Source organism: Mustela nivalis (genome assembly GCF_964662115.1).
Source record: "Mustela nivalis genome assembly, chromosome: 9".
In the NCBI taxonomy this organism is placed as follows: domain Eukaryota; kingdom Metazoa; phylum Chordata; class Mammalia; order Carnivora; family Mustelidae; genus Mustela; species Mustela nivalis.
This window is the reverse complement of record NC_139028.1, coordinates 74,225,810-74,251,218: the sequence shown is the minus strand read 5'-3', so window position 1 is coordinate 74,251,218 and position 25,409 is coordinate 74,225,810. Positions and strand designations below refer to the sequence as shown.

At 47.4% G+C, this 25,409-nt stretch overlaps 1 protein-coding gene across 5 annotated transcripts in view; it reads right to left on the bottom strand.

Moving 5' to 3' along the window:
* Positions 1–25,409, bottom strand: part of TEAD1 (TEA domain transcription factor 1) — a 260,054-nt gene that overhangs the window by 64,390 nt on the left and 170,255 nt on the right. For 3 of the 5 annotated variants that reach the window (XM_082683203.1, XM_082683204.1, XM_082683205.1), the window contains 3 exons: positions 12,965–13,029; positions 10,505–10,567; positions 10,353–10,415 (listed from right to left, as the gene is read on the bottom strand). In XM_082683203.1, the coding sequence (XP_082539329.1) occupies positions 10,353–10,415; positions 10,505–10,567; positions 12,965–13,029 (191 nt within the window). The remainder of the gene's footprint in view (positions 1–10,352; positions 10,416–10,504; positions 10,568–12,964; positions 13,030–25,409) is intronic. The other 2 variants (XM_082683206.1, XM_082683207.1) reach the window with 1 other exon arrangement.

Here is a 25,409-nt window from a genome sequence, read left to right as displayed (position 1 = left end):
GCCACTGATATCTGCAGATCGGAACCAGCTGTAGACCCACTTAATCTGAAATGGGAGAACGGAAGGATGCCGAGCTGAGAGACTTCAATGGAAGGGCCTCTAAATTGTCATTTTCAGCCAGAGATACATGCCTGGCTTTGAAGAAATTGTAACTCTAAGTGTCAGACCCGAGAAAATTGCTTCTCTGCGTCACCTGGTCTAAGACTTTGAGAACACGGCACGCCATCCTCACCCCTCATCCCAGAATCAAGGGGGAAGGGAAGGCGCTGTTAATCTACCCAAATAACTGATGCTACTATGGTGAATTAAAAAATGTAGGCTACGTTTGTACACCAGGATAATTTTAACCTTCAAGGTCTTCAAACCAACATTCTTGAAATGCGGATGAGATTTACAAAGGCTGAGCACACCGTCTGATCTTGGAAAACGGTTCTGAAGTCAATACTGAGTTACTCTTAGATATACTCTTAGAAATACTCTCAGGGTGTGTGCGTCTCTACACAAGCACGCACCCACAAAAACGTTGCGTCCCAGCAAAAAGCCTGGACTACTCACACAGAGTCCTTGTTACTGATCTGAAGTCCCTCTGTCCCTAAGATGACAAAGAATGAGGCCACAAAAAGCTGAATGTTTGGTGAGTGGGGAAAGAAAAGGCAAATCTCCTTTTTCCTAAGGAACCCTAAGTCATGCCCATGACCTAAAGTGTGGAAAGTATTTATGGAGCAGGAAACGTGGGGGGTTGCTGAGAACAAATGGCCTATCTGAGCAGAGAATAAGAGCAAATAAAGCACCATACTGGGGACACAGGTCTCTCTCTGTGTTCTTCCCTGTCCAATTTCTGGCACGCCATGCCATCAATGGCCTCACCCCCTCGGCCACACGGGGTCCAGCAGGCTGTGTCATACATAAACTCCTCAGCCTGAAGCCTTTCAAACGGTTATAGTCTCCTAGTAAACAGCCTTTCACACGTTACGAAGCAGAGCATGGCGGCTCCTCTGCCTCTGGGCTCCACCGACTGCCTCCTTGTTACGGTTTCAATGTGCCTCAAGTTTGGGAAGTGTCTACATGACACGTGACAGGAAGGCAGCCACATCAGAAATGCACATGGCTAGAGCAGTGTGCGGCTCCAACTCCAGGACGTTTCACGGGTCAGCCTCCAGACGGGACGGGAGTCTTATTCCCACGTCCCTCTGCCTCCTCAGTGTTCAATTATCCCTAGGAACCAACTATCTCGTCATCTTCCAGCACTAATCATCAACCAATTTTAAAGACGCTATGAAAAGGGTTACGAGCTTGCGTGTGCCATATGATAGCTGTTACACAGTTAGTAAACAGCTTACAAAATCCACCTACTCCGAAGACCTTGCTCAGGAAGCATCACTTAAAACGTAAGGACTCCAGCCCACTTCATTCACAGGGAAGCCCACCAACACAGGACGAGGAATCCTAACGTTGTAAAAAGACCAGGGATTCAAAAAGTCTGCAGAGCCCTTACATGCTTTTCCCCAAATATACTTTTCCCAGCACTGCAAATATATAACACAAGAGAGAAAAGATAGCAATTTGCTTGCAAAATCACTTTTTCAAAGAAAAGACAGAACAAAGACCACTCTTCTAGAAAGATGCTCGCAGATGCTGTTTCTTGTCTTGCGCTATGAGGGTTCACATGACCTCTGCAGTTATTAGCGCTGGTCCCTGAGCAGACAGACATCACAGAACTCTGTGATGGTTTGGGAGAAAAGATGGAGGGCACTTGAATTTTTCTAGCCACGATCTCTCATTTGCTTATTATCAGTGAAAGCAGGAGTAAATACAAAAGCGGGCTACTCCGGTCAGGCAACGGCTAATGCCAAGAAGGGAAGGCACATTCACACTTCTCCTGACTTCCCAATGTAATGAGTAGCAATTAATTCATCTTATTGTATTTCCAAATGCCAAAGACTCCATTCACATCAAAGAAAAATTTTTCAAGGCTTTTACCATTGTTCATTTTTTAAATGTACTAAGCTATATTTAGTATTTGATAATTGTCAATAGTGTTTCCTTTAATTCCGATGTGGGGCTCAGCATTGTTCATGATTATAGATGAGGACCCAGGTGATTTGTAGGTGTGCCTGAGGACTCTCCCAGGAAGCCTGGCACTCAGGTCAGCTACTAGGTCTGGGTGCTGGGGTCGGGAGCAGGGAGCACCCTTCTGACCACAGGCCCTTTTCCCCTGGGAGACAACAGCAAGGGGCAAGAAGTCAATCTCCCAAGAAGCCAGAGGAACCCATGCCTACAGCAGGCTCAAGTTTGCCTCCAGACTGAGTATCAGCTCCCACCACTCATTTGCCCTGTTGAATGCAAACATGCATGAAGAGGGGGTTCTGCTGAGGGAGACAACATGGAAGCATCCTAAGTCAGGGAAATGAGCCCCCATCCTTGACCGGCATTCTTTGGGGAGACAGCATGCCACTATGCTGAGAGTTCGGGCTTTGGTGCCAGCTGGCCATGGGATCAAATTCAGACTTGTGACCTTGGGTGAGTCACCTGGCCGTTCTAAGCATCGGCCTCCTCATTTCTAAAATGAGGACAGGAACACCCACCTCCAGGCCTGCTTTGGGAACTGTGTTAAGCACTCCACAGGGCGCCCACAGCCTTGCCATTCGGGGAACTTGGGAGTCTAACGGGGCCCAAGTGATCAGAAAGCCTTAGAAGCCCCAGTCCCCATTCTATAACCTTTCAGCACCATGTTCCTCTCGGGTACTGTCTACACTGGAGGCCTGCTAATAATGGGATGTCTCTAGGAAGGAATACAAGGAGAGAATGAGGCTGTTTCTGTTGCCCTGAAAAAGCAAACCTAGTTCTGTTCGGTTCATACAGAAAGGCACACACATTCAGTCCCCCAGTTTACACCGGGAGCCCTGCATCACCACTGGTGGGCGGTTCTAATTCCATCACACCCAAGCACGAGAAATTAGTGGTCTCTAGTCTCAGCTTTAACTCACTTAAATTAGAAACAAGGTAGGGAAAGTATCACTGGGGAGAGAGGGTGCACTTCAAAATGCAAAAGAACCCCGTGAAGGTCGGCAGATGCCAGGAGAGGCAGCACATCATTTCCCGAATGCCACAGCCAGGCCCAGTATCTGGTGCTGGTGCGAAGCCCGAGGAGGGGGTCGTCTCAGGCTTCTTGGGCCCAGTGACCATGGACAGCCAATGCCTGAAGGAACAGAGGGGCTCAGGGGGCCGTGGGGAGCACCCGTGGATGAAGCAAAGCATGTGTCCCATGTGGACGGGCCCATTCCTGGCTGGAACCAGTGGTGACACCACTGGGAAGGGGCAGTGTGGATGGTGGCAATGCCCCAGCAAAGTTCCTGAACTCTTTGCGAGAATTAAATCAGCGGTCTGAACTTTAAGCTCTCTGCTTATTGGAAGGAACGGCAGACTGGAAAGAATGGCTTGCTCAGAAATCAAATCACAAAAGGCCAGCAGGGCGAGAATGAAGAAAACAGCCGCGGAGAGCACATGCAGCTCGTACATTAGTCACCAACGACTGGACACAAGCGGACCATCTCAGGCCTTTCCCGGCATGACGCAATGTCAGCAAGTGCGGGCTTTTCCTCGGCGTGAGCCCGGAGCTTGACGCCAACACGTCTGCTGCCCGAGATGTATTCCCGCTGAGGTTAGGGCAGAATGAAGACCTCCTTTCCTCGGGGTCCCATCGGGACCTGTATACTCCCCAAAACGCACTCCACACAAGGGGTCTAGTCCATCCTCTCAGGAGGATGGCGGTCCACAGCGTGGCGGCGGCCTGCAGGGCGCCCTTCTGCCGCTGTGAGGAAAGGGAGGCCTCTGGGCAGGGACGGACCCACCTCCCAAGGCAACGGAACACAAAGAGATAGACACTCAGGGCGGGAAACTCAAAGTAGGAGCTCTGAGTAGCACAGAAAGACGGCTTCCTGTGTGGACGACACATCTGCATTCATTCTAGGGGCTGGGATATTCAATCCCCGGAGCTTAAAAAATATAGATAAGAAGAGCTAATGGCCTCTTGGCCCATTCATAGTGAGTGAAATCATTCAAAGGCAGGAATAGTTCCGAGAGTTGCAGCCCAGTGTTCAGACCATACCACACCCGGTCTTCTCGGACTGTGGGGCCGGAGATGGCAGTGAGGGGGAGACCAGGGGAAGCGAAACTGTGACGGGGGACACCACCGCAGACGCAGCTGGTGACACAGGGGCCAAAGCAGGGAAGTCTGCATCCCTGCAATTCCTCAACGCCCGTTGCACAGACCCAGAGGTGGCCGGCACGCTGTAGCTGCACGGCTGCATTTTCTACCTTAGAACCAGAACCGGGCCTAGTTACAAAGCCCCGAGTCACCGAAGAACGACTTCGTGCCTGGAGAGCTGTGGGCCACAAGGATTCTGTCGGGTTAGGGGCCACAACATGGCACGTCCAACATCAAGACAGGATGCCCTCCAAGCGAAGCTTTATTTCCGACCAGCAGTTAGCACCCTCATGTGTCTCTGAAGGCACTTTGGTCAAAAAGATTAAAGCAAAAAACCTGCAAAAGCTATGTTTAATGTCCAAATTTCCGGCCTGCTGGCCACAAATGCCTTGCATTTCCTTAAACCATCTTAGAAGGCTCTTGAATCTCAACTGCACTCTGGGGACCCCTTCACCCCTTCTCCCTACCCTACTGTCCCAGTTTCTCTGCTCCTGGTTCTTCATCTCTTTGCACCAGGCCTCGACCACTTCACCGTTCCCTCCATCTGCTTGCCCCTGGCATCCCTCCCTTATGGCTACAGTTTGTGTCCAAGGTCAGCCCAAGTTGTTGGTCAAGTCTATCTTGGCTTAGGCTGCTATACATCGTAGAGAAAGTCTCATGTTGGTAGCAATGGATTTAACACAAACTCAGAGTAAATGATGAATTAAAAACCTAGATTCATTTCAGGACAGGGCAAAAGGAGAAAACAGTTTTCAGTGGATTTACTTTCTTAGGGAAATAAGAGGCAAGGAAAGGTACTGTTGATGGGGAGTGAGGAGAAGAGGGAGATTCAGACTGGCTGGGGAAGGGAGTTGGGGAGAGGAAATTAGGAAAAGTAAGAATAATGGTTTGCCATTTGATTCATTCCACTGGAAAAAAAAAAACTATTAAAGGAAAAATGGCCTAATGAACATGATCATTTCTGCTTGGTATGAACATAAATATAGCACTTCTCTGCACTTTTTAACTTCGTTGTATTTAAAATGTCGCAACCCAAAATCAGAGTTCATTTTGATGTGATTTTGATAGTGAATGGCTATGACTTTAAGAGAACCCGACCTTCGAAAACCTAGTTCCATGCTGCTACTGAAAAGTTTTGGTGTACACTTTTCAGACTTAGTACACGTTTCAGACTCAGTAAGGACAGGAGTTTGAAACAGAAATAATCTATTCTTCAAAAACACTGAGGAAGGAAGAGTTCACGGCAGCCCCAGCGGACTGGCGTGGGAACCAGCGGTGGGGAGGGGAAGCGCTAATGTGAGCCACTGAGCTGCGCCCCGGGAGGGGGTGTGTGTGTGACTGCCCTGTCTAGGCCCTCACTGCTCTCTCAGCACCCCCTGCATTAGGCTCCCTGCCTCCAGCTCTGCCTCCCTCTTGGCCATCCCTCTGAAAACAGTGCGAGAGAGCTTTCCAAAGCTTCGCACATGCTCCCCAAGGCCGGGAGGTGACCCCCTCACCCTCCCATAGATGACCCAGGACCTTCCTGTTAGGTTCCTCCAGTCTCGTTCCCATCCCATGCCTCCAAGTAATGGTGTTCTTGGTGATTCCCCAAACACCCCCATATCTCGGGGGGACTGTCTGCCTTCCTGAGTGCCCACTTCTGCTGGCACCCCCTCCAATGAGGCTTTCCTTACTTCTCCCACACTCAGAACCACCCACTCTTTTCCACTGCAGTCCCCCAGCTGTGGGACAATCTACTGGAAGCCTCGTATTTCTCCCAAATGTGGCCAAAAGCAACAGAAAAGCTTAGTGGTCCTCAAGAACAGACACTCTGCATATTTGACTCTCTAAGCCCAATATCTATCTCACTGGATTCTCAGTGAAAAGTTTGCTGGAGTGAATTAATCACGTCTGTGCTTTATAAAGCTTGAATCTTTGTGGAAATCTTAAACTTTCCCCCCCAAACAAATTTTGTTATAAAAATTAAAATTAGGGGCGCCTGGGTGGTACAGTCAGTTAAGCATCTGCCTTCAGCTCAGTTATGATCCCACGGTCCTGGGATCAAGTCCCACATCGGGCTCTCTGCTCAATAGGGAGTCTGTTTCTCCCTCTCCCTCTGTGCCTATCTCAAATAAATATATAAAATCTTTTTTAAAAAAGTTAAGATTAAAGCCCACACATTTGGGGGCAAATCTGGCTCATGAACAAGCACTCTGAGAACTGCTTCTGCAATTAGCAGAAGCCTAAAGCCGACCTTTGCAACTTATTTTAAATAGATTTTCAAGGGCTGGACTGTGACACAGGAATGACCATTCTCTCCATGAGTGTGTTTTCTTGAGAGGAATATGGCAGAGCCTCCTGCAGGGCACACACTGTCCTGTAGAGGCTGCAGGAACAGCTGAGAGGAAGTTACCTCCTTGTCCCTTTGCCTCAAGCAGGGTGGTGGTTTTCAAACCTTATTCAGTGGAACAGCCAAAGAGGCCACTGCTAAAGATAAAAGAGCACGAGCTTCAGTCAAAACAGCATTTACTCATTTGGGGGTGCCTGGGTGGCACAGTCTGTTAGGTGTCTGACTCTTGGTTTTGGCTCAGGTCCTGATCTTAGGGTTGTGAGATCAAGCCCTGTGCCAGGCTCCAGATTCTACTTGGAGTTCACTTCTGATTCCCTCTCTCTCTCTCCCTCGGGCCCTCCTGCTCCTGCTCTATCAAATAAATAAATCTTTAAAAAGAAAAAGAAAAAGAGTGTTTACTCATTTATATAATAAATGTTTTGACTAAGATTTCAGTCTGAAGTATGAGTTTGTGGCTTAAAAAAGGCTGGAAAGTGACTAGCCTCAAGGACTCTAGCACACCCTTCCCTGGGAATGAGAAGGGGGGGGTTCTAGGCATTTGGGCTCACGTGGAGGCCACACTTGGCAGTGGTCCTAGGTCTGAGCAAACCACCTTTTTTCAACTCCAAGGGAGGACCAAGAGATGAAGCTTGGCTTCATTCTTCAAAGGAGGGCTACAGGCCTCTGTCCACCACCAGAGAATAGAAATCCTTGACTTGTAAGCATATGTTCAAGTGACCAGTGGCAGGCTGAGGTTGGCAGGCAGGGACAGGTCCTGAAGTGGCCAGGCAGCAGCCACCTTCCCTCCAGGAGGCCTTGCCACATCTTCTCAGGCAAACCACATCTCTGTGAAATCTTGATACTTCCTGCCGCCCCCCACCCCATCGCCCACCCAGAAGCTACTCTCATCGCCTGCTGGGATGACTTCCGCCTTCTGTGGCAACTTTATCTCGTTAGTTTGTGTGGGAGGCCAAGATGACATGGCTATGAGCCTGACCTCCCAACAAACTCAACCGGGAGCCTCAGCCCTGCCTCCCATAGATGTGCTATTAGACTCCAGAGCTGAATAGGGGAGCACAGAGAAACAGGTGCCATCAACCTCTCCTACAGGACCACCTCCCGGGTACAGCTGGTCAGGAAGGTTAGGGAAGGTGTCTCTAATGTCAAACACCCATGGACAGTGAAGGCAGCACCCTCTCTGCAGGCAGGCGACAGCTGGTCCCATGCTCCTGGACTGCCCTAATGTCCTCTGAGTGGTGACACAGCAGCTCTGTGGCTAGGACCTCACTGCCCTGAGTTATGGGTGACTGCCACAGGGTCAGGCACACACGAAGCCTACACCTGGACCAAGGGCTAGAAGTTAAAAATTCACCTTGCTTCTAAAAGGTGGGCACCGAGGAAAAGATCTGTAGCAAGATCTTTTCCCCAGCTCCAAGGGACATGAGGGGTGACACGGGACTGTGCCAGCACGAAGCCTTCTGCTTAAAAACCATCTCCCACCTCCACTGGACACAGCCCCACCTGAAAGAGCAGGTGTTATGATTCAGAAAGATCTGAGTTCAAATCCTGACAGTGACATGTGCTAGGCTTGGGGAGCTCCGGGCACATCAATTAAACTCCTAGAACCCTGGTTTCCTCAGTGTTACTCCTTAAACTCTCAATAATGGAACTGCCTTGGCAGCGAGCTCAGTGGAAAGACCGTCCAAGAGGCCCTCAGCACACTTGACTCCTGTCTTTGCATTCCCATCACCACGCGGCACGTCCCTAGGATTCCCTCCACGTTTGTTCTTGGCTCTGTCTGCTAACACTCACCATCCCACAGTGCCCTGTACTTCCAACTCCCATTTCCACGGCCAGCTCTGTGAATAGGGGGTTGACTGTTCAATGCCCACCATGATGAACGCCATGCCCAGAACGCTCAACGGGTATTAGCTGACTGGAAGAACAAAGGCCTCCCTTCTTCCAAGAATAATGTGGCAGGGAGGAAGGCAAGTAAATGCAAGAAGATGCAGGTGGCTCTCAGAGCTGAAAGGCTGAGCTGGTTGCTACCCGACCACCCGTTGCTGCCTCCTCCTTGGGTCTGCCCCCCAAGCAGACTGGGCCAAGGCTGAAAGGAGGGGGAGAGTCCCCTTTTCTTATTTTGGAAGAACAAACATAGATACAGCCGTGTGTTTGGGGGTACACGTATGTATAAAGTAATGGTAAACTGTTTCCGCCGAGGAAGACTCTTCAGGTTCCCAAATGAGAAAAAGAGCCCTTCCCGCATCCCATGGGGATTCCCTTCTGGACAGGAGAGCTTTGTTTGTCATGTACAGGGCTTCTGGTCCAGGGCGGTGGGCCCGGGGCAGGGGGTAGGGGTAGGGGCAGCAGGAACCACACGGATGGTAGAGAAATAGAGCAATTCATAACATCGCAGATGGGAACACAAAATCGATGTCTGTAAACTTCTTTTGTACATCATTAATTCGTTAGCGCAGAGAAACCAGAAACAGAGTCAGAACTTGAGCAAACACTGGGGTAGTTGCATCCACATAGAGAGGACGGCACCCTTGGTTAAAAAGCAGGATCTATGAGGTTATCTTAGTCTTCCAACTAACTGCTCAGCCAGTGCAGCTAAAAGCCAGCCACCATCAGCCACACGTGCGAGCGAGCAAGCATGCTGCCCACTGCAGAGGGCCACCAAGTGCTCCTTCCTGGTCACTAGTGCTGTTCCACAGCCAGCCTTGTTGGCATAAAAGAAAAAAAAATTTGGGAGGACTTTGGGAACGATCCCAGTGTCGACTGTTCGGTGCTGTGAAATCACACTTTGTTCTTTAGGTTTAGTACAAAAACAAATTTAATTACTGTACGGGGAAAATCAGAATGGAACAACCACGAAAAAGGTAAGTGGGAAAGGCAATGACATGGGCTACAAACTCATTTTTATTAAAAAGTAAAGCACTTCTGTGCAAACTAGAATCCCTCCGTATTTCTAAAATAGGGGGAAAAAAAAGTCATTTATGTTTTACTGTAAATCTTGGAAGGGGAGAAAAAAAGGAGAACTTGCATTTTAAAACTCTCAGTGCCTCTGTTTATTCCGGCAAAATATATTTTCAGAGACTGGAAAATCAGACACCCATAAAGAACAATTAAATTCACATATAAATGGAATTGCAAACATGGATTTCTTTGAGAGCTTTCCCATCTCTAAGATCTTTTTTTTTTTTAAGGCCTCACCTCAATTTATTTTTTTTTTCCCAAGTAACAGAGCCGTACATTTAAAAAACAGTATTGAGCAATATGGAAGAAATCTGGCAGAAAATCCTCTCTGTGTTGAAAGAACACATGAAAAATTACATGAAAAAGACGTGTCTTTCGTTAAGTATTCTTTAAAATAAATGAAGAGCGTAAAATAACTTCTAACTATTCTTTTAAAGTAATTTCATGGTAACTACTCTGGAAGTTGATTCGTATTTTATTTATTTGCTATTTCTACAATAACTTGGTGTCTCTGGACTTTTCTTCCCCCCTCTCGTAGCCCAGGGCTGTTTGGTGGACATGTGAAGGTTAAAAAAAAAATCATGTTTCTGTGCTGAAAAGTTATCAAGACCAGCTCTCTGCTGCATTTGCATTGTTATTAGGGACACACACACACACACACACACACACACACACACACTGAGCTTAATGTGAGGCTAGTACAGAAAGAGAGATTAGACACAAAAGAAATGTAAACAGCTCTCACATGCGAGGAAACTAGGTTACGAGAATCCCAGCACCAGGCATTCACCAGTCACCATGGAAAACAGGAAGTGAGATGCATAGCAACCACAAGCCAAAAAGCAGGAAAGCGCATACCTTTAGCTTGGAATGAAAATCACGAGATTTCCTTCTGGCAAGAACCTGAATGTGACTAGACACCTGCAGGGTAGGGGAAGGGAGGAAAACAAAGGAAAAGCCTGTAACCATGGAGATGAAAAGCCCCCTACAACTGGGCAAGCCAGACGTACCTTAATGGCGGCTTGAATTTCTCGAACTTTCTTTCTTGCTAAGACCTGTATATGACTAGACACCTACATTGTTCGGGTTTATGAGGGGAAACAAAACAAAACAAAACAAAACAAAAAAAGGAAATCAAATATAAAATCGCTACTCCTTGGGAGGGTTCTGGGGTGGGGGGTGGGGGGGAGGTTATTTGCATCTCAACAAAGCTCTGCAGTTAGGAGTACACAGTCCCAGCCAGACACCAAGCCCCCAGCGCTGTTCTAAGCTTTTCAGACTGGGTCATCACTGCAGTGACTTGATTCAGGATGAAAGTTAGGCTGCTCTTAGTTTTCTCACCAGGGAGAAATCACGGGCACGGGATGAGAGGGGGAGAGTGGAGTTGTTTTCTTTATGAAATTTAAAAGGTGGGGCTAGAGGTAAATGAAAATATTTATAGCTTCTCAGTATCAGGAGGGAAAATCCCTTCTTCTCAATTTAGAAGAGACTATCCATAAATTAGCACATTCTGCAGAATCAAAAAGCTGAAGCTGTCGGTTATATTCTGATCTCATTAAGAGCTCTGGATTCTGTAGCAAATGTTAAAATAATACTGACATGTAAATTAGATCTCAAAGAGAAATGGAAAGACCCAGTTAGCAGAGCAATTTTTTTTTCCCCCTTATAAATATCTTTAATCCTTCCACTCTTCTGGATATTGACTGGGCGCCAAGTGGATTTGCATATTATTACAAAGCGAAAAGTGTGAATACAGCCAGCCAGCCATCCTGTTAAAAATCTGGGTTGAAAACCACACGATTTGCTGAACAACAAATTCACATTGGAGAGGTATCACCAACGGCTGCCTAAAAACATCCCCAGGACGCCGGGGTGTGGAAAGCCAGCCAAGCCCAGCTTCTGAAACACAACGATTCCACTGGGTAAACAAATTTGCATCTCTTTCAGCAGGACTTGGTTAAATTTAGAAGAGTCCCCCAGTGAAGGGCTTGGGCCCATGACCAGAGCTCCTAGACTAGCAGACAGCTCAGGTCCAAGGCTTTCAGCATGTTGGGAATTAGATCTGTCTGTTTCAGAAATTCAGAACCTTCCATTTAAAAGTTCAGCAACTCAGACTGAGAAAGGTGGTTATTTTATTTCAAATACTCTGCTGACTCTAAAAACAGGATTTAGGGTAATAAAAGATCCTTTTATCTTTCAGTTTCAATGATTTTTTTTTTCCAATTTGCCTTTTTTTTGTTGTTGTTGTTGTTGTTATTGTTGTTTTTAAGTACAGAGAAGCAGGAACTCCCCCATCTCTTCACCCCTCCATCCGGCTCCTGCTTTCACTTGTTCTCATCCGAGTTCTGTTCTCACGTGATTCTCTGACTTGCTGAGGGCCTCTGTCCACTGCTGGGGCGGGGGGGGTGGGGTGGAGGGACATCCACTGAACAGACAATGCCCCTGCCTCTGTGCACTGGCAGGAGGCCACAGCCCTCTGTGCTGACTCAGCAGCCAGACTCCTGGCGGGGGCACATGGAAGCATTCCTGGGGAAAAGCTCTCCCCACTGTAAACACTCATGAAAACAACTCATCATGGAGCAGAGAACTGGAATCTGCTGCTCACACTTAGCGAGACCACAGCTGAGCTCGCCTTTTGGTACGATGATCTTTTTAAAAAAAAATCCATGCCAGATAGATCCGCATAGGTCAACGTCCAAAAGTAATTTTGTTCTGTTAACAACTCACCCGTGAGGCTGGTCTGATTCCACCCACCCCGGCCCCTCTTCCTTCCTTTCTTTTTCTGTTTTTCGTTAAACCCGAATTTCTCATCCATTCCAGTTCTGAACTGGGTCAGGGGGTCTGGGCTGCTTTCCATCAGAAGGAACAAGGAGAGCCAGAGCCCTGACAAAGGGCAGAGCAAAATTCCTGACACTGCTCTGCCCAAAGGTTCTTTAAGTTGTAACTTCATTTCCGTCACAGCAGCTACTGACCAAAGGCCATAAGCGTGAGAAGCAACCGGTCCCTGAGCGCGCACCGTTCAGTATTATGTTCGGGCCAAGACTCAGGGCTGCTGGGGTTACTGTTCCATCGAAATGATGACTCACAGGTAATGGTTCCAGGATTTTACAATGCGCAAAATCTCCAAGTTTCACGACCTCCGAGCATACAGTAGCGCCCACAGCTGTCGCGGTGTTTACAGATGCGCAGTTTGGGAAAGAACTGGAGGTATTAAAATATGGTAAAGGAGCAGTGTCTACACTGTCCTTGGAGGAGACGCTTTCCCAGATATGTGAGACCACACAGTGAGGGGTCACTGAAATGATGAACAGTGAAAACTGAGCCAATGGAAAACACCTACAACACTGACGTCCTTACAGGGGGCTCCAACTGGGGGCTCCTAGGAGCCAAAGCACAGACAGCCACTGCAGCCAAAATGCCTTGTTGGGGCCATTCGCTGACATGCACAGTGTCCAGGCTGGTTAGTTTACCTGTTTCCTGGTCCTCGTCTTGCCTGTCCTGAGTTTGATGTATCTGGCTATCAATTCATTCCTACCTGAAAGAAAGAAGAATTTACAATAAGATGGGTTACCTTAAACACACACACACACACACACACACACACACAAACGAAAACAAAAAACAGCCTCTGAAAGCTAAAAAAAAGAATTTAGAATCAGGACTCCTTAAGTGGGAGCTGCACACCTATTAATGCTAGAAAAAGAAAACAGTACAATTGTCTGCAACAATACTTACTAGGGGAAATTTAGCATGAAGAGCATTTAATGATGAACTAGGATTAACAACTGAAGACAGAAATGTGTCTCTTGGTTTCTTTACAGGCTCATACCTAAAGGGGTGCTCAACTTGTACGAGCAACTGGTGAGGGGGCCACAAACCCACAAACCCGTTTCCGTCCTAAGTGTTCATGCCCGGTCCTCCTCACCCAGCCTTCTAGTTACCTCCCGTTAGAGCCAGCAGAACCACTGGGGAATGAACTGCTCCTACCAGGGAAAGAGACACTCCCCAGAGGTTGTCACTGTGCTAGTAACTAACTCCACACAAGGTCATGTTCATGAAAGAGAAAAAGAAAAAAAAAATGACTTAACCTCCTCAAAATTTCATAACCTGTAGGGGAAACAATATGAGCCTACCCAGCCAGGAGATGGGAAGGACAAACAAATCACCTGACTTTGAAGAACTGTACAATGTGATGGGAAAAGACAGCCCCGGAGCTAAGTGGGGATGGGTACGACTGATACCACACGAGCTTTGGGGTTTGCTGTAGGGTTTGTCTCTGCTCTCCAACGTCCCAGACAAAGCTGCGTACCTGAAGATGGCAAGAGCTTTGTTTCTGCCCCGAAGCCTCCCCAGCACGCAGCACACTGCTGGGCACTCAGAAAGAGCAAATGAGGATATAACACAGCCTCTGGTCCAAGGGAAGGACCACACTCCCCCAAATCTCCCCTGGCAGAACCAGTGGCATTACTGATGACCGACCCAAGAGTATGGAAATCTCGCCTGATGATTCTAAAGATTCCCTCAGCACTGCCTAGATGGTTCCCGTCATCAAGGCTCTGCCTGCCTGCCTGTGGTAGGACCACTCTGCCTACTTGTGATCTCTATCAAATAAATAAATAAAAATCTTAAAAAAAAAAAAAAAAAAAAAAGGACAGGATCACAACGGGAAGGCAGAAGAATCATGGACTCCTGGGGCTGGGAAGTGCCTCCACGTCATCCACTCCCACTAGAAGAAGCCTCAATTCTTAGAAGCCTAACCAAGCACTTCCAGAATTATGGAAGCAGTTCATTTTACCTTAAAACATTTTTAAGGGGAAAAAAAAGGACGCTTCTTATTTGGGGCTTTTTCTTATAACTTTCATCCCCCAGATTCTTTCTTTTTTAAAAGATTTTATTTAATTATTAGAGAGAGAGCGAGGGTGGGAACACAAGGAGGGGGAGTGGGAGAGGGAAAAGCAGGCTTCCTGCTGAATGGGGAGCCTGATGCAGGGCTCTATCCCAGGAGCCTGGGATCATGACCTGAGCTGAAGGCAGATGCTAAACCGACTGAGCAACCCTCTCCTTGTTCCTCTTAACAAGAACAAGGCTCTGCACATGACTGACTTTCAGATATTAATGACAGCTTTCAGGTCTTCCTGGAGTTGTACTCAGGCCAAACCTCCTCTGTTTCTGTTACCTGTGACAGCTTTGGAACACTACCATATCCATCCAGGGAACCATCCTTTGTCTAGTTTCTTCTCATAGCCTCTCAGAGCCCAGAACTACAATGGTGTTCCTCCTATGACAAGTCCATAGCAGAAGTCTATCACCTCCCTCATCCTAAATACTCTACCTCTGTTAATGTGACCTAACGCTGCATTTGATTTTGGGGAACCACAATCAACTGTCAAATTTGTATCATTTGAACTCGTAAATGTCTTTTTCATATACTACTCCTCTGATAGATCCTACCTCTGTGCCCAGTATTTTCATGCATAGCTGGGATTTTTCTGATCCAAATACAGAACCTTACACTTATTTCCACTTCATTTCATCCCGTTAGATTAAGCCTATCATTGCAGCCTGTCAGGATCCTCTCAGATCCTGATGCTTGTCTGAACTTACCCTTTCAGCACAGGAAAAGGACCTCTAAATTCAGGTTAAAGAACTGCTTCTCCAAGCATTCTCTCTCAAACTTCTGAGAACTACCAATATCCCCTCTAGTGTCATTGGGGTCTACTTCTCCATCTCTCAGATGGTTGTACAGATTTTGCAATTTGTCTCAAAGGCTCGCCGACAGCCGAGCCCAGCCAGGAGTACCTAATTACCAGAAGCCAGACCTGAACGACAACGTCTGCAGACTAGCCAAGCACCCTCCAGCTCAGGGGCTCCCTGTGCGTCCTGTTCAGGGCTGTCTGAGTGGCCAGCACGAAATAAATCCGGGGTTCTGCATTACACGCAATTTCATTTGAACCTTATCCAGATGGCAAAAACGTCCCCTGCCCACCTACTCTTTCTCTGTGATAAGAAGACAAGGTTGTGTGATGTGTGTGACACCTAACTGTAACTGATTGCTTAGAGCCCCTGAATGAATGGTGAGATCAACACCCAGGACAGCCACATGCAACTGCGCACATCCTGGGGTCTATGCATATGACACCCCTTGGGATTAGTGTCAAGGCAAACTCTAATTAAAGCACTTCCGAAAATTACTACAACTACAGCATGCCCTCACCCGGCACCTGTCACGTGCTGAGCAGGAGATCACAACCACCATTTCACTGTAACTTGCCGTGACTCTCCTTGCCCATTCTTAACCTTTCAAGACCCTGTTCCTTCTTCCATACCACATCTGAAACCACGAAGGGTAATTAACTTGGGGTTTCCGTGTTTCTCGCCTCAGTGCGGAAATCCGCTGATTCGCATTTTAAATTCAAACTCAACTAACTCTCAGCATCTACCTGACTGAACAAGTGTTTGTTCATCACTTTAGTTCACGTGAATTTTCTAATCACCGTGAGGGTGGCTTCATGTACAGAAATGCTATTTGGGCTTACTGGGTTTTTAAAAATGTGTATTTTATTCATTTACTTAAAAAACAAGTTTAAACACCCTAGTTCATCCTTAAGTTTTAAGCTTGACTTCTATAACTTTTATAATCACTTTCTTTTTTGTTTTTTTTTTCCCCCCTAAGATTTATTTATTTATTTAAAAGAGAAAGAGAATGTGTGTGTGAGCATTACGAGGGGGAGGGGGGTGTAAAGGGGCAGAGGGAGAGAGTGAATCTCAAGCAGACTCCACGCTGAGCGAGGAGTCAGATGCGGGAATCGATTTCAGGACCCTGAGCGGAAATCAAGAGTCAGACCGAGCCGCCCAGGTGCCTCTATAATTCTATCAAAGGACCATTCAAATAATGTTTGGTCCATCTTACAATGCCATTAAACTCCTTTAAACATTTAAAATTACATATTTAATTTAGAATACATTTAATTCTTTTAATTATTAGAATTATTTGACCTAACTTCTTTTTTTTTTATTTTATTTATTTATTTGACAGAGATCACAAGTAGGCAGAGAGGCAGAGAGAGAGAGGAGGAAGCAGGCTCCCTGCTGAGCAGAGAGCCCGATGCAGGACTCGATCCCGGGACCTCGAGATCATGACCTGAGCCGAAGGCAGTGGATTAACCCACTGAGCCACCCAGGTGCCCCTTGACCTAACTTCTAAAACCTTTCCTTAAACAACTCTTAGAAACCTAATAAATTATCTTCAGCACTCTAATACTGCTTATGAATCTAGTAAGACTTCAACCTTCCCAAAAATCAAGTCTAAATCAGCTACTTGATTTCCAATTTTAATTTGGAAAAACAGGCTAACCTGTTGCATGGGCCAAATTATTTTAAATAATTACTTGAAACATCAAATATGTCTAGATCCTCTAAGTCAAATATTAACACTATGACTTTGCTTCTATTAAAAACTTCTATTTTCAATTCTTAATCTTCCCAGAATTAAAATATGCCTACCCATTATGGAAACAAGTATGGCATTCCAAATGATTTAGGACTATCTTCTTGGCATTTGGGGTTGTCCATATTTTGGGGAAATCAACTAGGTTCTGAATGGATTTTTGTCAGTGACCTTGACAGAACATTCTGAGTCCAATTTCTGTGTATTTCTATAGCACGGCTTCCCATATGGGGTGAATCCACATAGTCCAGAGCCCCGGAATTGAACTGTGGTCCTACAGTGCAGAAGTCCTTTACCAAGGACTGGTAGCTCAGGGCACCAGTTATCACTGATGTAACTCAACTGGTAGCCCTGGCTCCGCACAGCATTGTCTTTTCTTATAACCATGACCAGAGTGCTGGGTATTAGAAGTATTAACCCTAAAATTCCTTACTCTCTCTTCTAAAACACACACACACAGAGGCGCCTGGGTGGCTCAGTCCTTCTGCATCCGACTCTTGGTTTCGGCTGAGGTTGTGATCTCAGGATCCTGAGAACTGAGCCTTGCATCTGGCTTTTGTGCTCAGCCTGGAGTCAGCTTGGGACTCACTCTCGCTCTTCCTCTGCCCCTCCCCGGCTCATGCTCTCATGCTCTCTAAAATAAATAAGTAAAATCTTTACGCACATAGAGAGTGGGGCTTGATCCAGTCAACTTTATATTACAAACGTGACTTTCAGCAAAGGTAACTGAAAAGTTAGGTATGACTTTCCAAACTAATTCTACTGTCAAGTGGGGACCAGGTTCTTTATCCCTTACGTGATGCCTGCCTGGTGCATCAGGGATATAAAGAGAAGATCCCTGCTTGTCCACAGGGAGATCACTGCCCAACACAGAGCTAAAAGAGCAAACCAGCTCTCCAGGTCCCACCACCACGACTGCCACGAAAGAGGACCTGATAACACACACACGTTACTGAGAAAGTCTAGAAAGTCTTCTTCCCCAAAGTCCTGAACATAACCTAGGCCCTGAAGAACTGATGGCATTTTCTCCAACATTTTATTATGAAAAATTTCAGACATAACGTAAGTTTCTTTACAGAAAGAATTCCACAGTGCACACTCCAGACCCACCTCCTGGATCCTACCATTCACTTTGTCTATACTCACTAGGACACATCCTTCCCTTCCTCTACCCGTCTGCCAAGCTGTCTCATTTTACTGTTGCTGTTGCGTTCCATCTCGCTGTGGTGGTCACAGGCACAGGGACACTCAGACTTCGGTATGCATATCACTCACTAAAGCAGTCAGGCAGATTTTGACAGGCAGCACAGAGGGGTATGAGTGGAAGGCCATTCTAGACAAAAGTGCAGCCCTTCCTTACACATACAAGCAGGAATCTGGCACCTGCTGACCTGCAGGCTCCCGTGACTGCTGCACACTACCTTTCTGAGCCCACGAGTTTCCAGATTCTATGGTTGGCATGCACACGTGCACTCCTTCTTACTTCTCTATACATACTTGGAACAACCTATAGAGCTGAGTGGCAATGCCACGGTCCACCACCAAGTGTCATTACACTACGGCTTCCCTGTGGCATCAAATGGCCTTTGGAAACACATATCCTGATGCTTCTTTCTGTCTGAGGCTCTGCAGCTGCGGCCACTCTGGCTGTTCCCATAGGCAGGAGGCAGAAGCAAAGACAGACAGAGCCCCCTTAATGCTTCTACACTGGGATCCGTACCCTGGCACTGCAACCCAGCTTTCATTTCATCTCTTTCTCTTAAAGAACTTAGCACTGTTGGAAATGAGCCATCACGGCTTCTCCTGCATTCTGGATTGCCATGAAACCTCCCGCTAAAGGGACGGAGGAGAGGGAGACCCCAACAAGGGGAAGGCGCAGAGTTTGCACTGGGCTTGCCTCGCCTACAGGGAAGCCTGGTTAGCGCTGTTGTGGCCTGGGTGTGTGATGGGATGTGGCCTCAAGGTCATGTTTGAGGCACAGCAAATGCAGGGTCTGTGGCTAGAAATTGTAGCCCAGAGACTCAGGGCTTTCAGAGAGTAAGAGCCACTTTGTAATTGAATGGAGGCAGGGAGCCACAAAGGAAGAAGTAACAACTGGAACCTCCTCTTCCTGGCCATAGCCCAATGCAGAGGCAAAGTCAGGCCAGGGAAGGGCTGAACAGCCCTGGGGGCGGGGGAAGCTCTCACTGATTGATGCACACTGGGCCTCCCTTGGCTGTGAGGGATACCTGACGGTGCCTCCCATCTTTTAACCATGTAAAGAATGAGAATCAGAAAGAAAGCTCAAACTTCTCTTGATTGCTAGAACAAAGCTGCATCAAATAGGGACGGATGCCCTGGCCGTAACCTTCTGGTCTTCCACATACCCTCCTGAACCCCGACTCAGCCCAAGGGCCCTGTCAGACCACCAGAAGCTTCCCTGGTAACCCCTTAGGCTTTCTGAGCTTCGTACCTGCCCGCACAACTGCTTTCATGTCCCATATCGCTCCAGGTCATTTCTGCACACCTTCCAAATGTCTTGTCCTTCAGGAGCCTTTGAGAAGGAAGGGGCCTCCCCTTTCCATAAACATCCCCAGCCTCTGACTTGGGCTGCTTTGATGCTGGCTTACATCCTTCCCACCTTATATGCTATCATTTCGGTACATGTCACAGCTCCAACCAGACGACGGAATCACGGAGAATAAGGACCAATTACATTCATGTTTCCTTTTTCTCCCTTCCAGGCAGCTCAATGTTTGTGGCACAAGTCACTGGCAGGGGCAGAAGGAGGGTTCCTCCTTCCCTATAACCCAGTTTGACACTGGATCATCGACATAAAGTGAGAACAGAAAAGGAAAAGATGACCCTGTGAAAAGAAGCAAAGAAGATGCCTTCCTCCAGGTGAGAACACCGCCGGGACACGGCTCTGTCCTCCAACACAGCAGCAGCACCCAACAGAAAGAACGGTTACGGAGTACTTTCTCAGCACGGTTCTCTAGGTGGTGGTCAAATACTCTCTGGCCATCAGTGCTTTTTTTCTTTTAATCAGCTGAGCTTCATTTAAAGGAAAAAATATCTTGAATGATGAAAGCCAACAGTGAAAAGCACAATGTGTGAGGAGTCGACAGAGCAGGGATGTTTAATGACCCTGTCCTGCCCCATATATAGGGAGTTTGTATCGCTGGAGCCCACCAGAGGGGGCAGCAGAGAGTACGAACTCACCAGGAAGGAGCTGGTAATTCCCCTTTTCTCCTACCCAGCTGCCACTGTACATGCAAGAATGGGGGCCGGGAGGAGGAGAGGGGGAGGTCTACCAAAGCTCATCTGTCACCCTCTAGTCAGACAAGGGACAACACCTACAAGATCACAAGCAACATGCCAGAAGCAGGAGGGCATAAAGATGCCATTTCACTTCAAGGAACCTACACCGGGGAAAGACTGACCTGTAAGAATGGGGTCCAGTCACCGTGTCCTTCCCCAGGCCTGCGTCCCAGGGGCCACGTCCCGCTTCTCTGACTGCTCACATGATAAATGCCTGCCGCTCCCACTTCCAGACAGCAAGTCCCACAGGAGCATGGAGCACACACTGAGTTTTGTTCACCACTGTACACCCCCCGGATCAAGAACACAGCAGGCCCTCGGGAAATACAAGCTGAGGAATGCATGACCCAATGACAGGGATGGAGACCAGAGTGGGTGGGACAGGGGTACAAAAGCTAAGAGTGGGAATAAGGGGGGATTCACCCCCCACCCAACAGCCAAAAAGAAAAGAAAAGCACCTGAATCAACCCCAGGGCCCTGCCTATGAGGAAGTTTAGACACCAGTGTCTCAGTTAATCCCCGATATAAATCACTGACCAGGGACACCTGGGTGGCTCAGTGGGTTAAGCCTCTGCCTTTGGCTCAGGTCATGATCCAAGGGTCCTGAGATGGAGCCCCACATCAGGCTCTCCGCTCGGCAGGGAGCCTGCTTCTCCCTCCCCCTCTGCCTGCCTCTCTGCCTACTTGTGATCTCTCTCTCTCTCTCTCTCTCTCTCTCTCACAAATAAATAAATTTAAAATCTTAAAAAAAAAAAAAATCACTGCCCAAAAAATCGGTACCCATATGGAAAATCACCAGAAAGGGGTCAGACAACCTGTTCTGGGTCATTAGGAGCTGGTACTTGATGTTCCCAATCTAAAGGTTTACAGAATGGACTGGTGTCCTTCAGGAGGTGAACACCAGCCGGTCCCCTAAAAGAACCTGCGTCTGCGTTCATCCAGGAGCTCAAAGGACTAGCTTTATAAGAAAGAATATGCAGAGGAAGGCTGTGTTAATTCTGGTTCGTTGGAACTTCTCCCTCACATCCCTTCAGGATTCATGGTCATAATGAAAACCCTGCTTCGGGGCGTTCCCATCGGCCAACGGCAGCTGATAACGTGATAGGGCATGGGTCCCATAAAACACTGCGTGTTCCTTCATCTGAGCAGGACGGCTTACAAATCCCACATCCACTGGAATGGTAGTCCACGACCCTAGACTACCAGGGTCAAAAAGAGACAAGCAAGTAAACCTGTCCAATGCTTCACATGAGATACAATCCTGCTATGCTGGAGAGAAATTCTTTTTGTTGTCATTGCTTCTAAGAGGAAAATAAATATGAATGAAGTCAGTTTTTCGAACGGTTTGTTCTCTAGGAAGCGGTAAGAGATGCTAGAGCATCACTTTTTTACTTCTCTAATGGGTAACTTCACGGGCCTTGATTATTTTATGCCTCTGGCTGTTGTTCTTTGCAGTCCCTCCTATACACAGCTACCGACAGAGCATAGCCTGGCTTAGCCACTCTACTGCCCCATGACCTTCAACGGCCCACTGCCCTCGGTCTAAAGGTCAACCTGCTTTAGCATGGTATTCAGTGCTGTCCCAACACCTGGCCCGAAAGCTCTGTTTTCATGCCATACCTCATCCATCGTCACCTGAATCCATCTTACCACCATCAAAATGCATGTGGGGCTTTCAGTCCCCCAAACTATCCTGCCATCCTGAGGTTTTGCTCAGAGTTGCAGTATCTCTTATGACAACCAGGTAAAATCCTTCTAGACCCAGGAAAAAGGGTCTAGAACCCCACGAACCCCGCTCCCCCCACTTAAACATGTACGAGACAGGGAGCATGTGAAGAAGAATGACAGCTAGGGAGCCTGGAGCCCACCTCACAGACCAGTGGTTGTCAGAGAAACCACAACATGACAAAGCAAACTGACCGTAGAAGCCAAGGCGAGTTACAAACGAATCGCTTAGCATGGCTTGGCTCTGAAAGGAGCAGAGACTCACCCTTCTGCCCCGCTCTGCCTGCACTGTGGCTCTGGTGTGACTTCCTTGTGTAACCGACTGTGAGCTCCTTAAAGGTAGGGTGTTTGTCTTCAGCGACTTTGTATTCTGTACACACAAGGTATGTATGGGATTTAATGGAACCTATGCTTCCTGCTCCCTAAACAACACCCCCCACCCAGGCTCTCGGGGAAGTTTTCGTTCACTTTTGGGCATTTGCCTTTTCTTTTACACCCACATCTGATTATGTTGCTTTCTTGCATCATTAGATCGCTGGCCACTGTAAGAAAAACACACACTTCTTCGTCCAGTACCTAGGCCTAACAGTCCATTCCTATAGAGGGCTCCTCCATTCTGGTACAAGAAGCTTCACAGAGTTCCCACGCCCTTGTCATGCTTTTCCATACCCCCATGCCTCTGTAAAGACCGTATGTCCTTAAATGTCCTTTCCCTTCTCCTTTGCGTACAAAATCCCCTCATCCCTGTAAGCCCCAACTCAAATATTTCCTCCCAGAAGTCTTCTGGGAGCCAACCAAACAGAGTTAGTCATCTTCTCCTTTGTATCCTTGTGTACCCAGCTTATACCGGGGGGGGGGGGGGGGGGGGGGGGTTCATCCCCCATTGAGAACTGTGTCTACTCCATGGAAATAAATATCTAGTTCTAACTGTACACCAGGCATCTATTAAGGAGGTACTCAATAAATGCTTTCAACAATGAACTGATGAGTGAGCTCTCCTATACACAGGAAAAATGATCTAGAAAAAGATCAGACACAGTGGTGAACACCGGCAGTATCACCTGAAAACTGTAAGCCATTCTACAGTTAAGGCCAACTTCGGGGACAGGCAGCACAATTATCCAGACTTTCGTTCTGCTCTCGTAACTTGGCACCAGGAAGACCAACCCTCCTCACCCCCTTTTACCCGCGCTGACCTCCACATGCCACAGGCCTATGGACCTGGTCCAAAAAAAAGCTAATCTCAACGTCAATTCAGGAGAGTCTTGTTAATGAAAAACTTTGCTAAGAACACTCTGTTTATTTATTAATTATCTGGCCTTTAAAGAAGTGTGAAATCCACACATTCAAAGTGCCAGAAACTGTGGGTCTTTGCTGGAGAACGTTGAACGGCGGCGATGCTGCAGACTGGTTTCTGTTTTGGATTCAGACGTAGGGCTGCCTACACCTTCCTCTTCCTGGTGAAGATGTGCTTATCAGCTATGGGAATGCGGGCAACTTGCTTAACGTCTCTAGACCTTTTAGTTCCTCGCCTGTGAAACGGGAATAAAGAACCTCCCCTGGGGGACTGCCGTATCCACCAGCAAGAATACAGGAAGCTTCTGGCACCTCGAAATGATTTTAAATGTTCCTGGGGCTATTACCTAATGTCACTGCACTCTCATTGCTTGAACTGGTAATATATATAAGGTTTTTGTCCAGAACACCACACCACATGGCATCTTATATAAACCCCCCATGCTTCTACTCTCAGGGTTACTGAAACCGAACAGCTTTTCCATGCTGCCCTGAAAACGTTCTCAGAATCTTTGCAGCACCCTCAACTTTCAAAATGGGATGGCCACAGAAATGGGTTCTAAGTAAAAGGAGCCCTTTCCTGGGATATCTTCACATTAAAAGGGCATCATACAAGCTACTTACTTGCTACAATAACCTTCTAATTCAGAATAGATTCTTTATTGAATGAGATAGGAGGACTTAGGTTTTGGCCGAGGGCTAAGTGTGGCGAAAATTCTCCTAATTTGTGGCAGATTGTAAAATTATCTTTATGAATAGGCCAGCCACACATCCCCCACTGGATTTCCAGAATTCAGTTCTTACTGTAAAAACAACTCTCGCTAGAAGAAAGCCAGACCTTCCGTGGCTCCCGCAGCAGCCGCTGGACAAAGGTGAGGTACCCACGTGTTCTGTCAACATGACACTCACACGGGGATGAGCCGCTGCTGGGGAAACAGGCTTTAAAAAAAAAAAAAAAAAAAAAAAACCCAGAGGATTCTAAGTGCCTGGGCACTTGGTCATTCTTTTAATATGGAAACCACGATCATCAAGGATATTCTTTAAAGTGTGTGCCAACGAAAGAGATTGAAACTTGAGGGTTAAGTGCAGTGAGAACCCCACTGTATGGCAGGCAGATGCGCAGGGAGGCGGGAGAGAGGTGGACAACGCGTGTGCTGAAGATCCCCTTGAGTAAACATCAGGGAAAGCCCTGTGCTTGGACCCGCAGACACTTATCCTTGCTTCCCCCCTCCCCCTGACACAACTCTCAGTTTATGATGCAGCCTGGACCTCAACCCGCGAAGACACCCACCCAAGTTACCAAATGGGTAAATGGTATAGTTGGGATCTCCATCCAGCTTTGACTTGCAAGCTCATCATGCCTTAACTCCAGACCAGCTGCTCTGAAGACAGCCTGACTCAACACAAGTTCTCTCAAGGTCATTACCAAGTGCTTCCTAAGAACAGAAACTCACGAGGAGGGGGCACAACCCAACCACAAAGTGGGCTGAACTGTATAAAGACTTTCTGTTCATTTACCACCTACAACACAGGCTGTAGCTCAACTCCACTCCGCACTCAAGGCCTTCATAATCTGGCTCCAATACGTCTCCCCATTCAGCACCATCCACTGAATTTTTTTTTTTAAAGATTTTATTTATTTATTTGACAGACAGAGTAGGCAGAGAGGCGGTGGGGGGCACAGGCTCCCTGCTGAGCAGAGAGCCGATGCGGGGCTCAATCCCAGGATCCCGAGATCATGACCTGAGCGAAAGGCAGAGGCTTAACCCACTGAGCAACCCTGACACTCCTGAATATTTTCTATATATAAAAATCATCGGATGAAGCCCTGCAGGAGATACACACTGAAATAATATGTATTATCCGCCCTCGAGGTGCTTAGAGTATAGGAGGGAAACTGAGGCAAGAGCCCCCATGATGGTAACGAAGGCAGAGTACTACGATGATGAGAGAAACAACTGAAGAACAGTCTGAGTAAATGAGTAAATAAATAAAAATCCAGAGATGTTTCCTCCCGTGGTTGCCACGCTCTCTGTCATTCACCCAACTGCCCTGGCCACATCTGACAGGTCCCCAAACCACGAGCAGCCAAGGGCAACAACACACAGGCCAGTCATTAAGGGGAGAACAGTGGCCTATGCACAGGG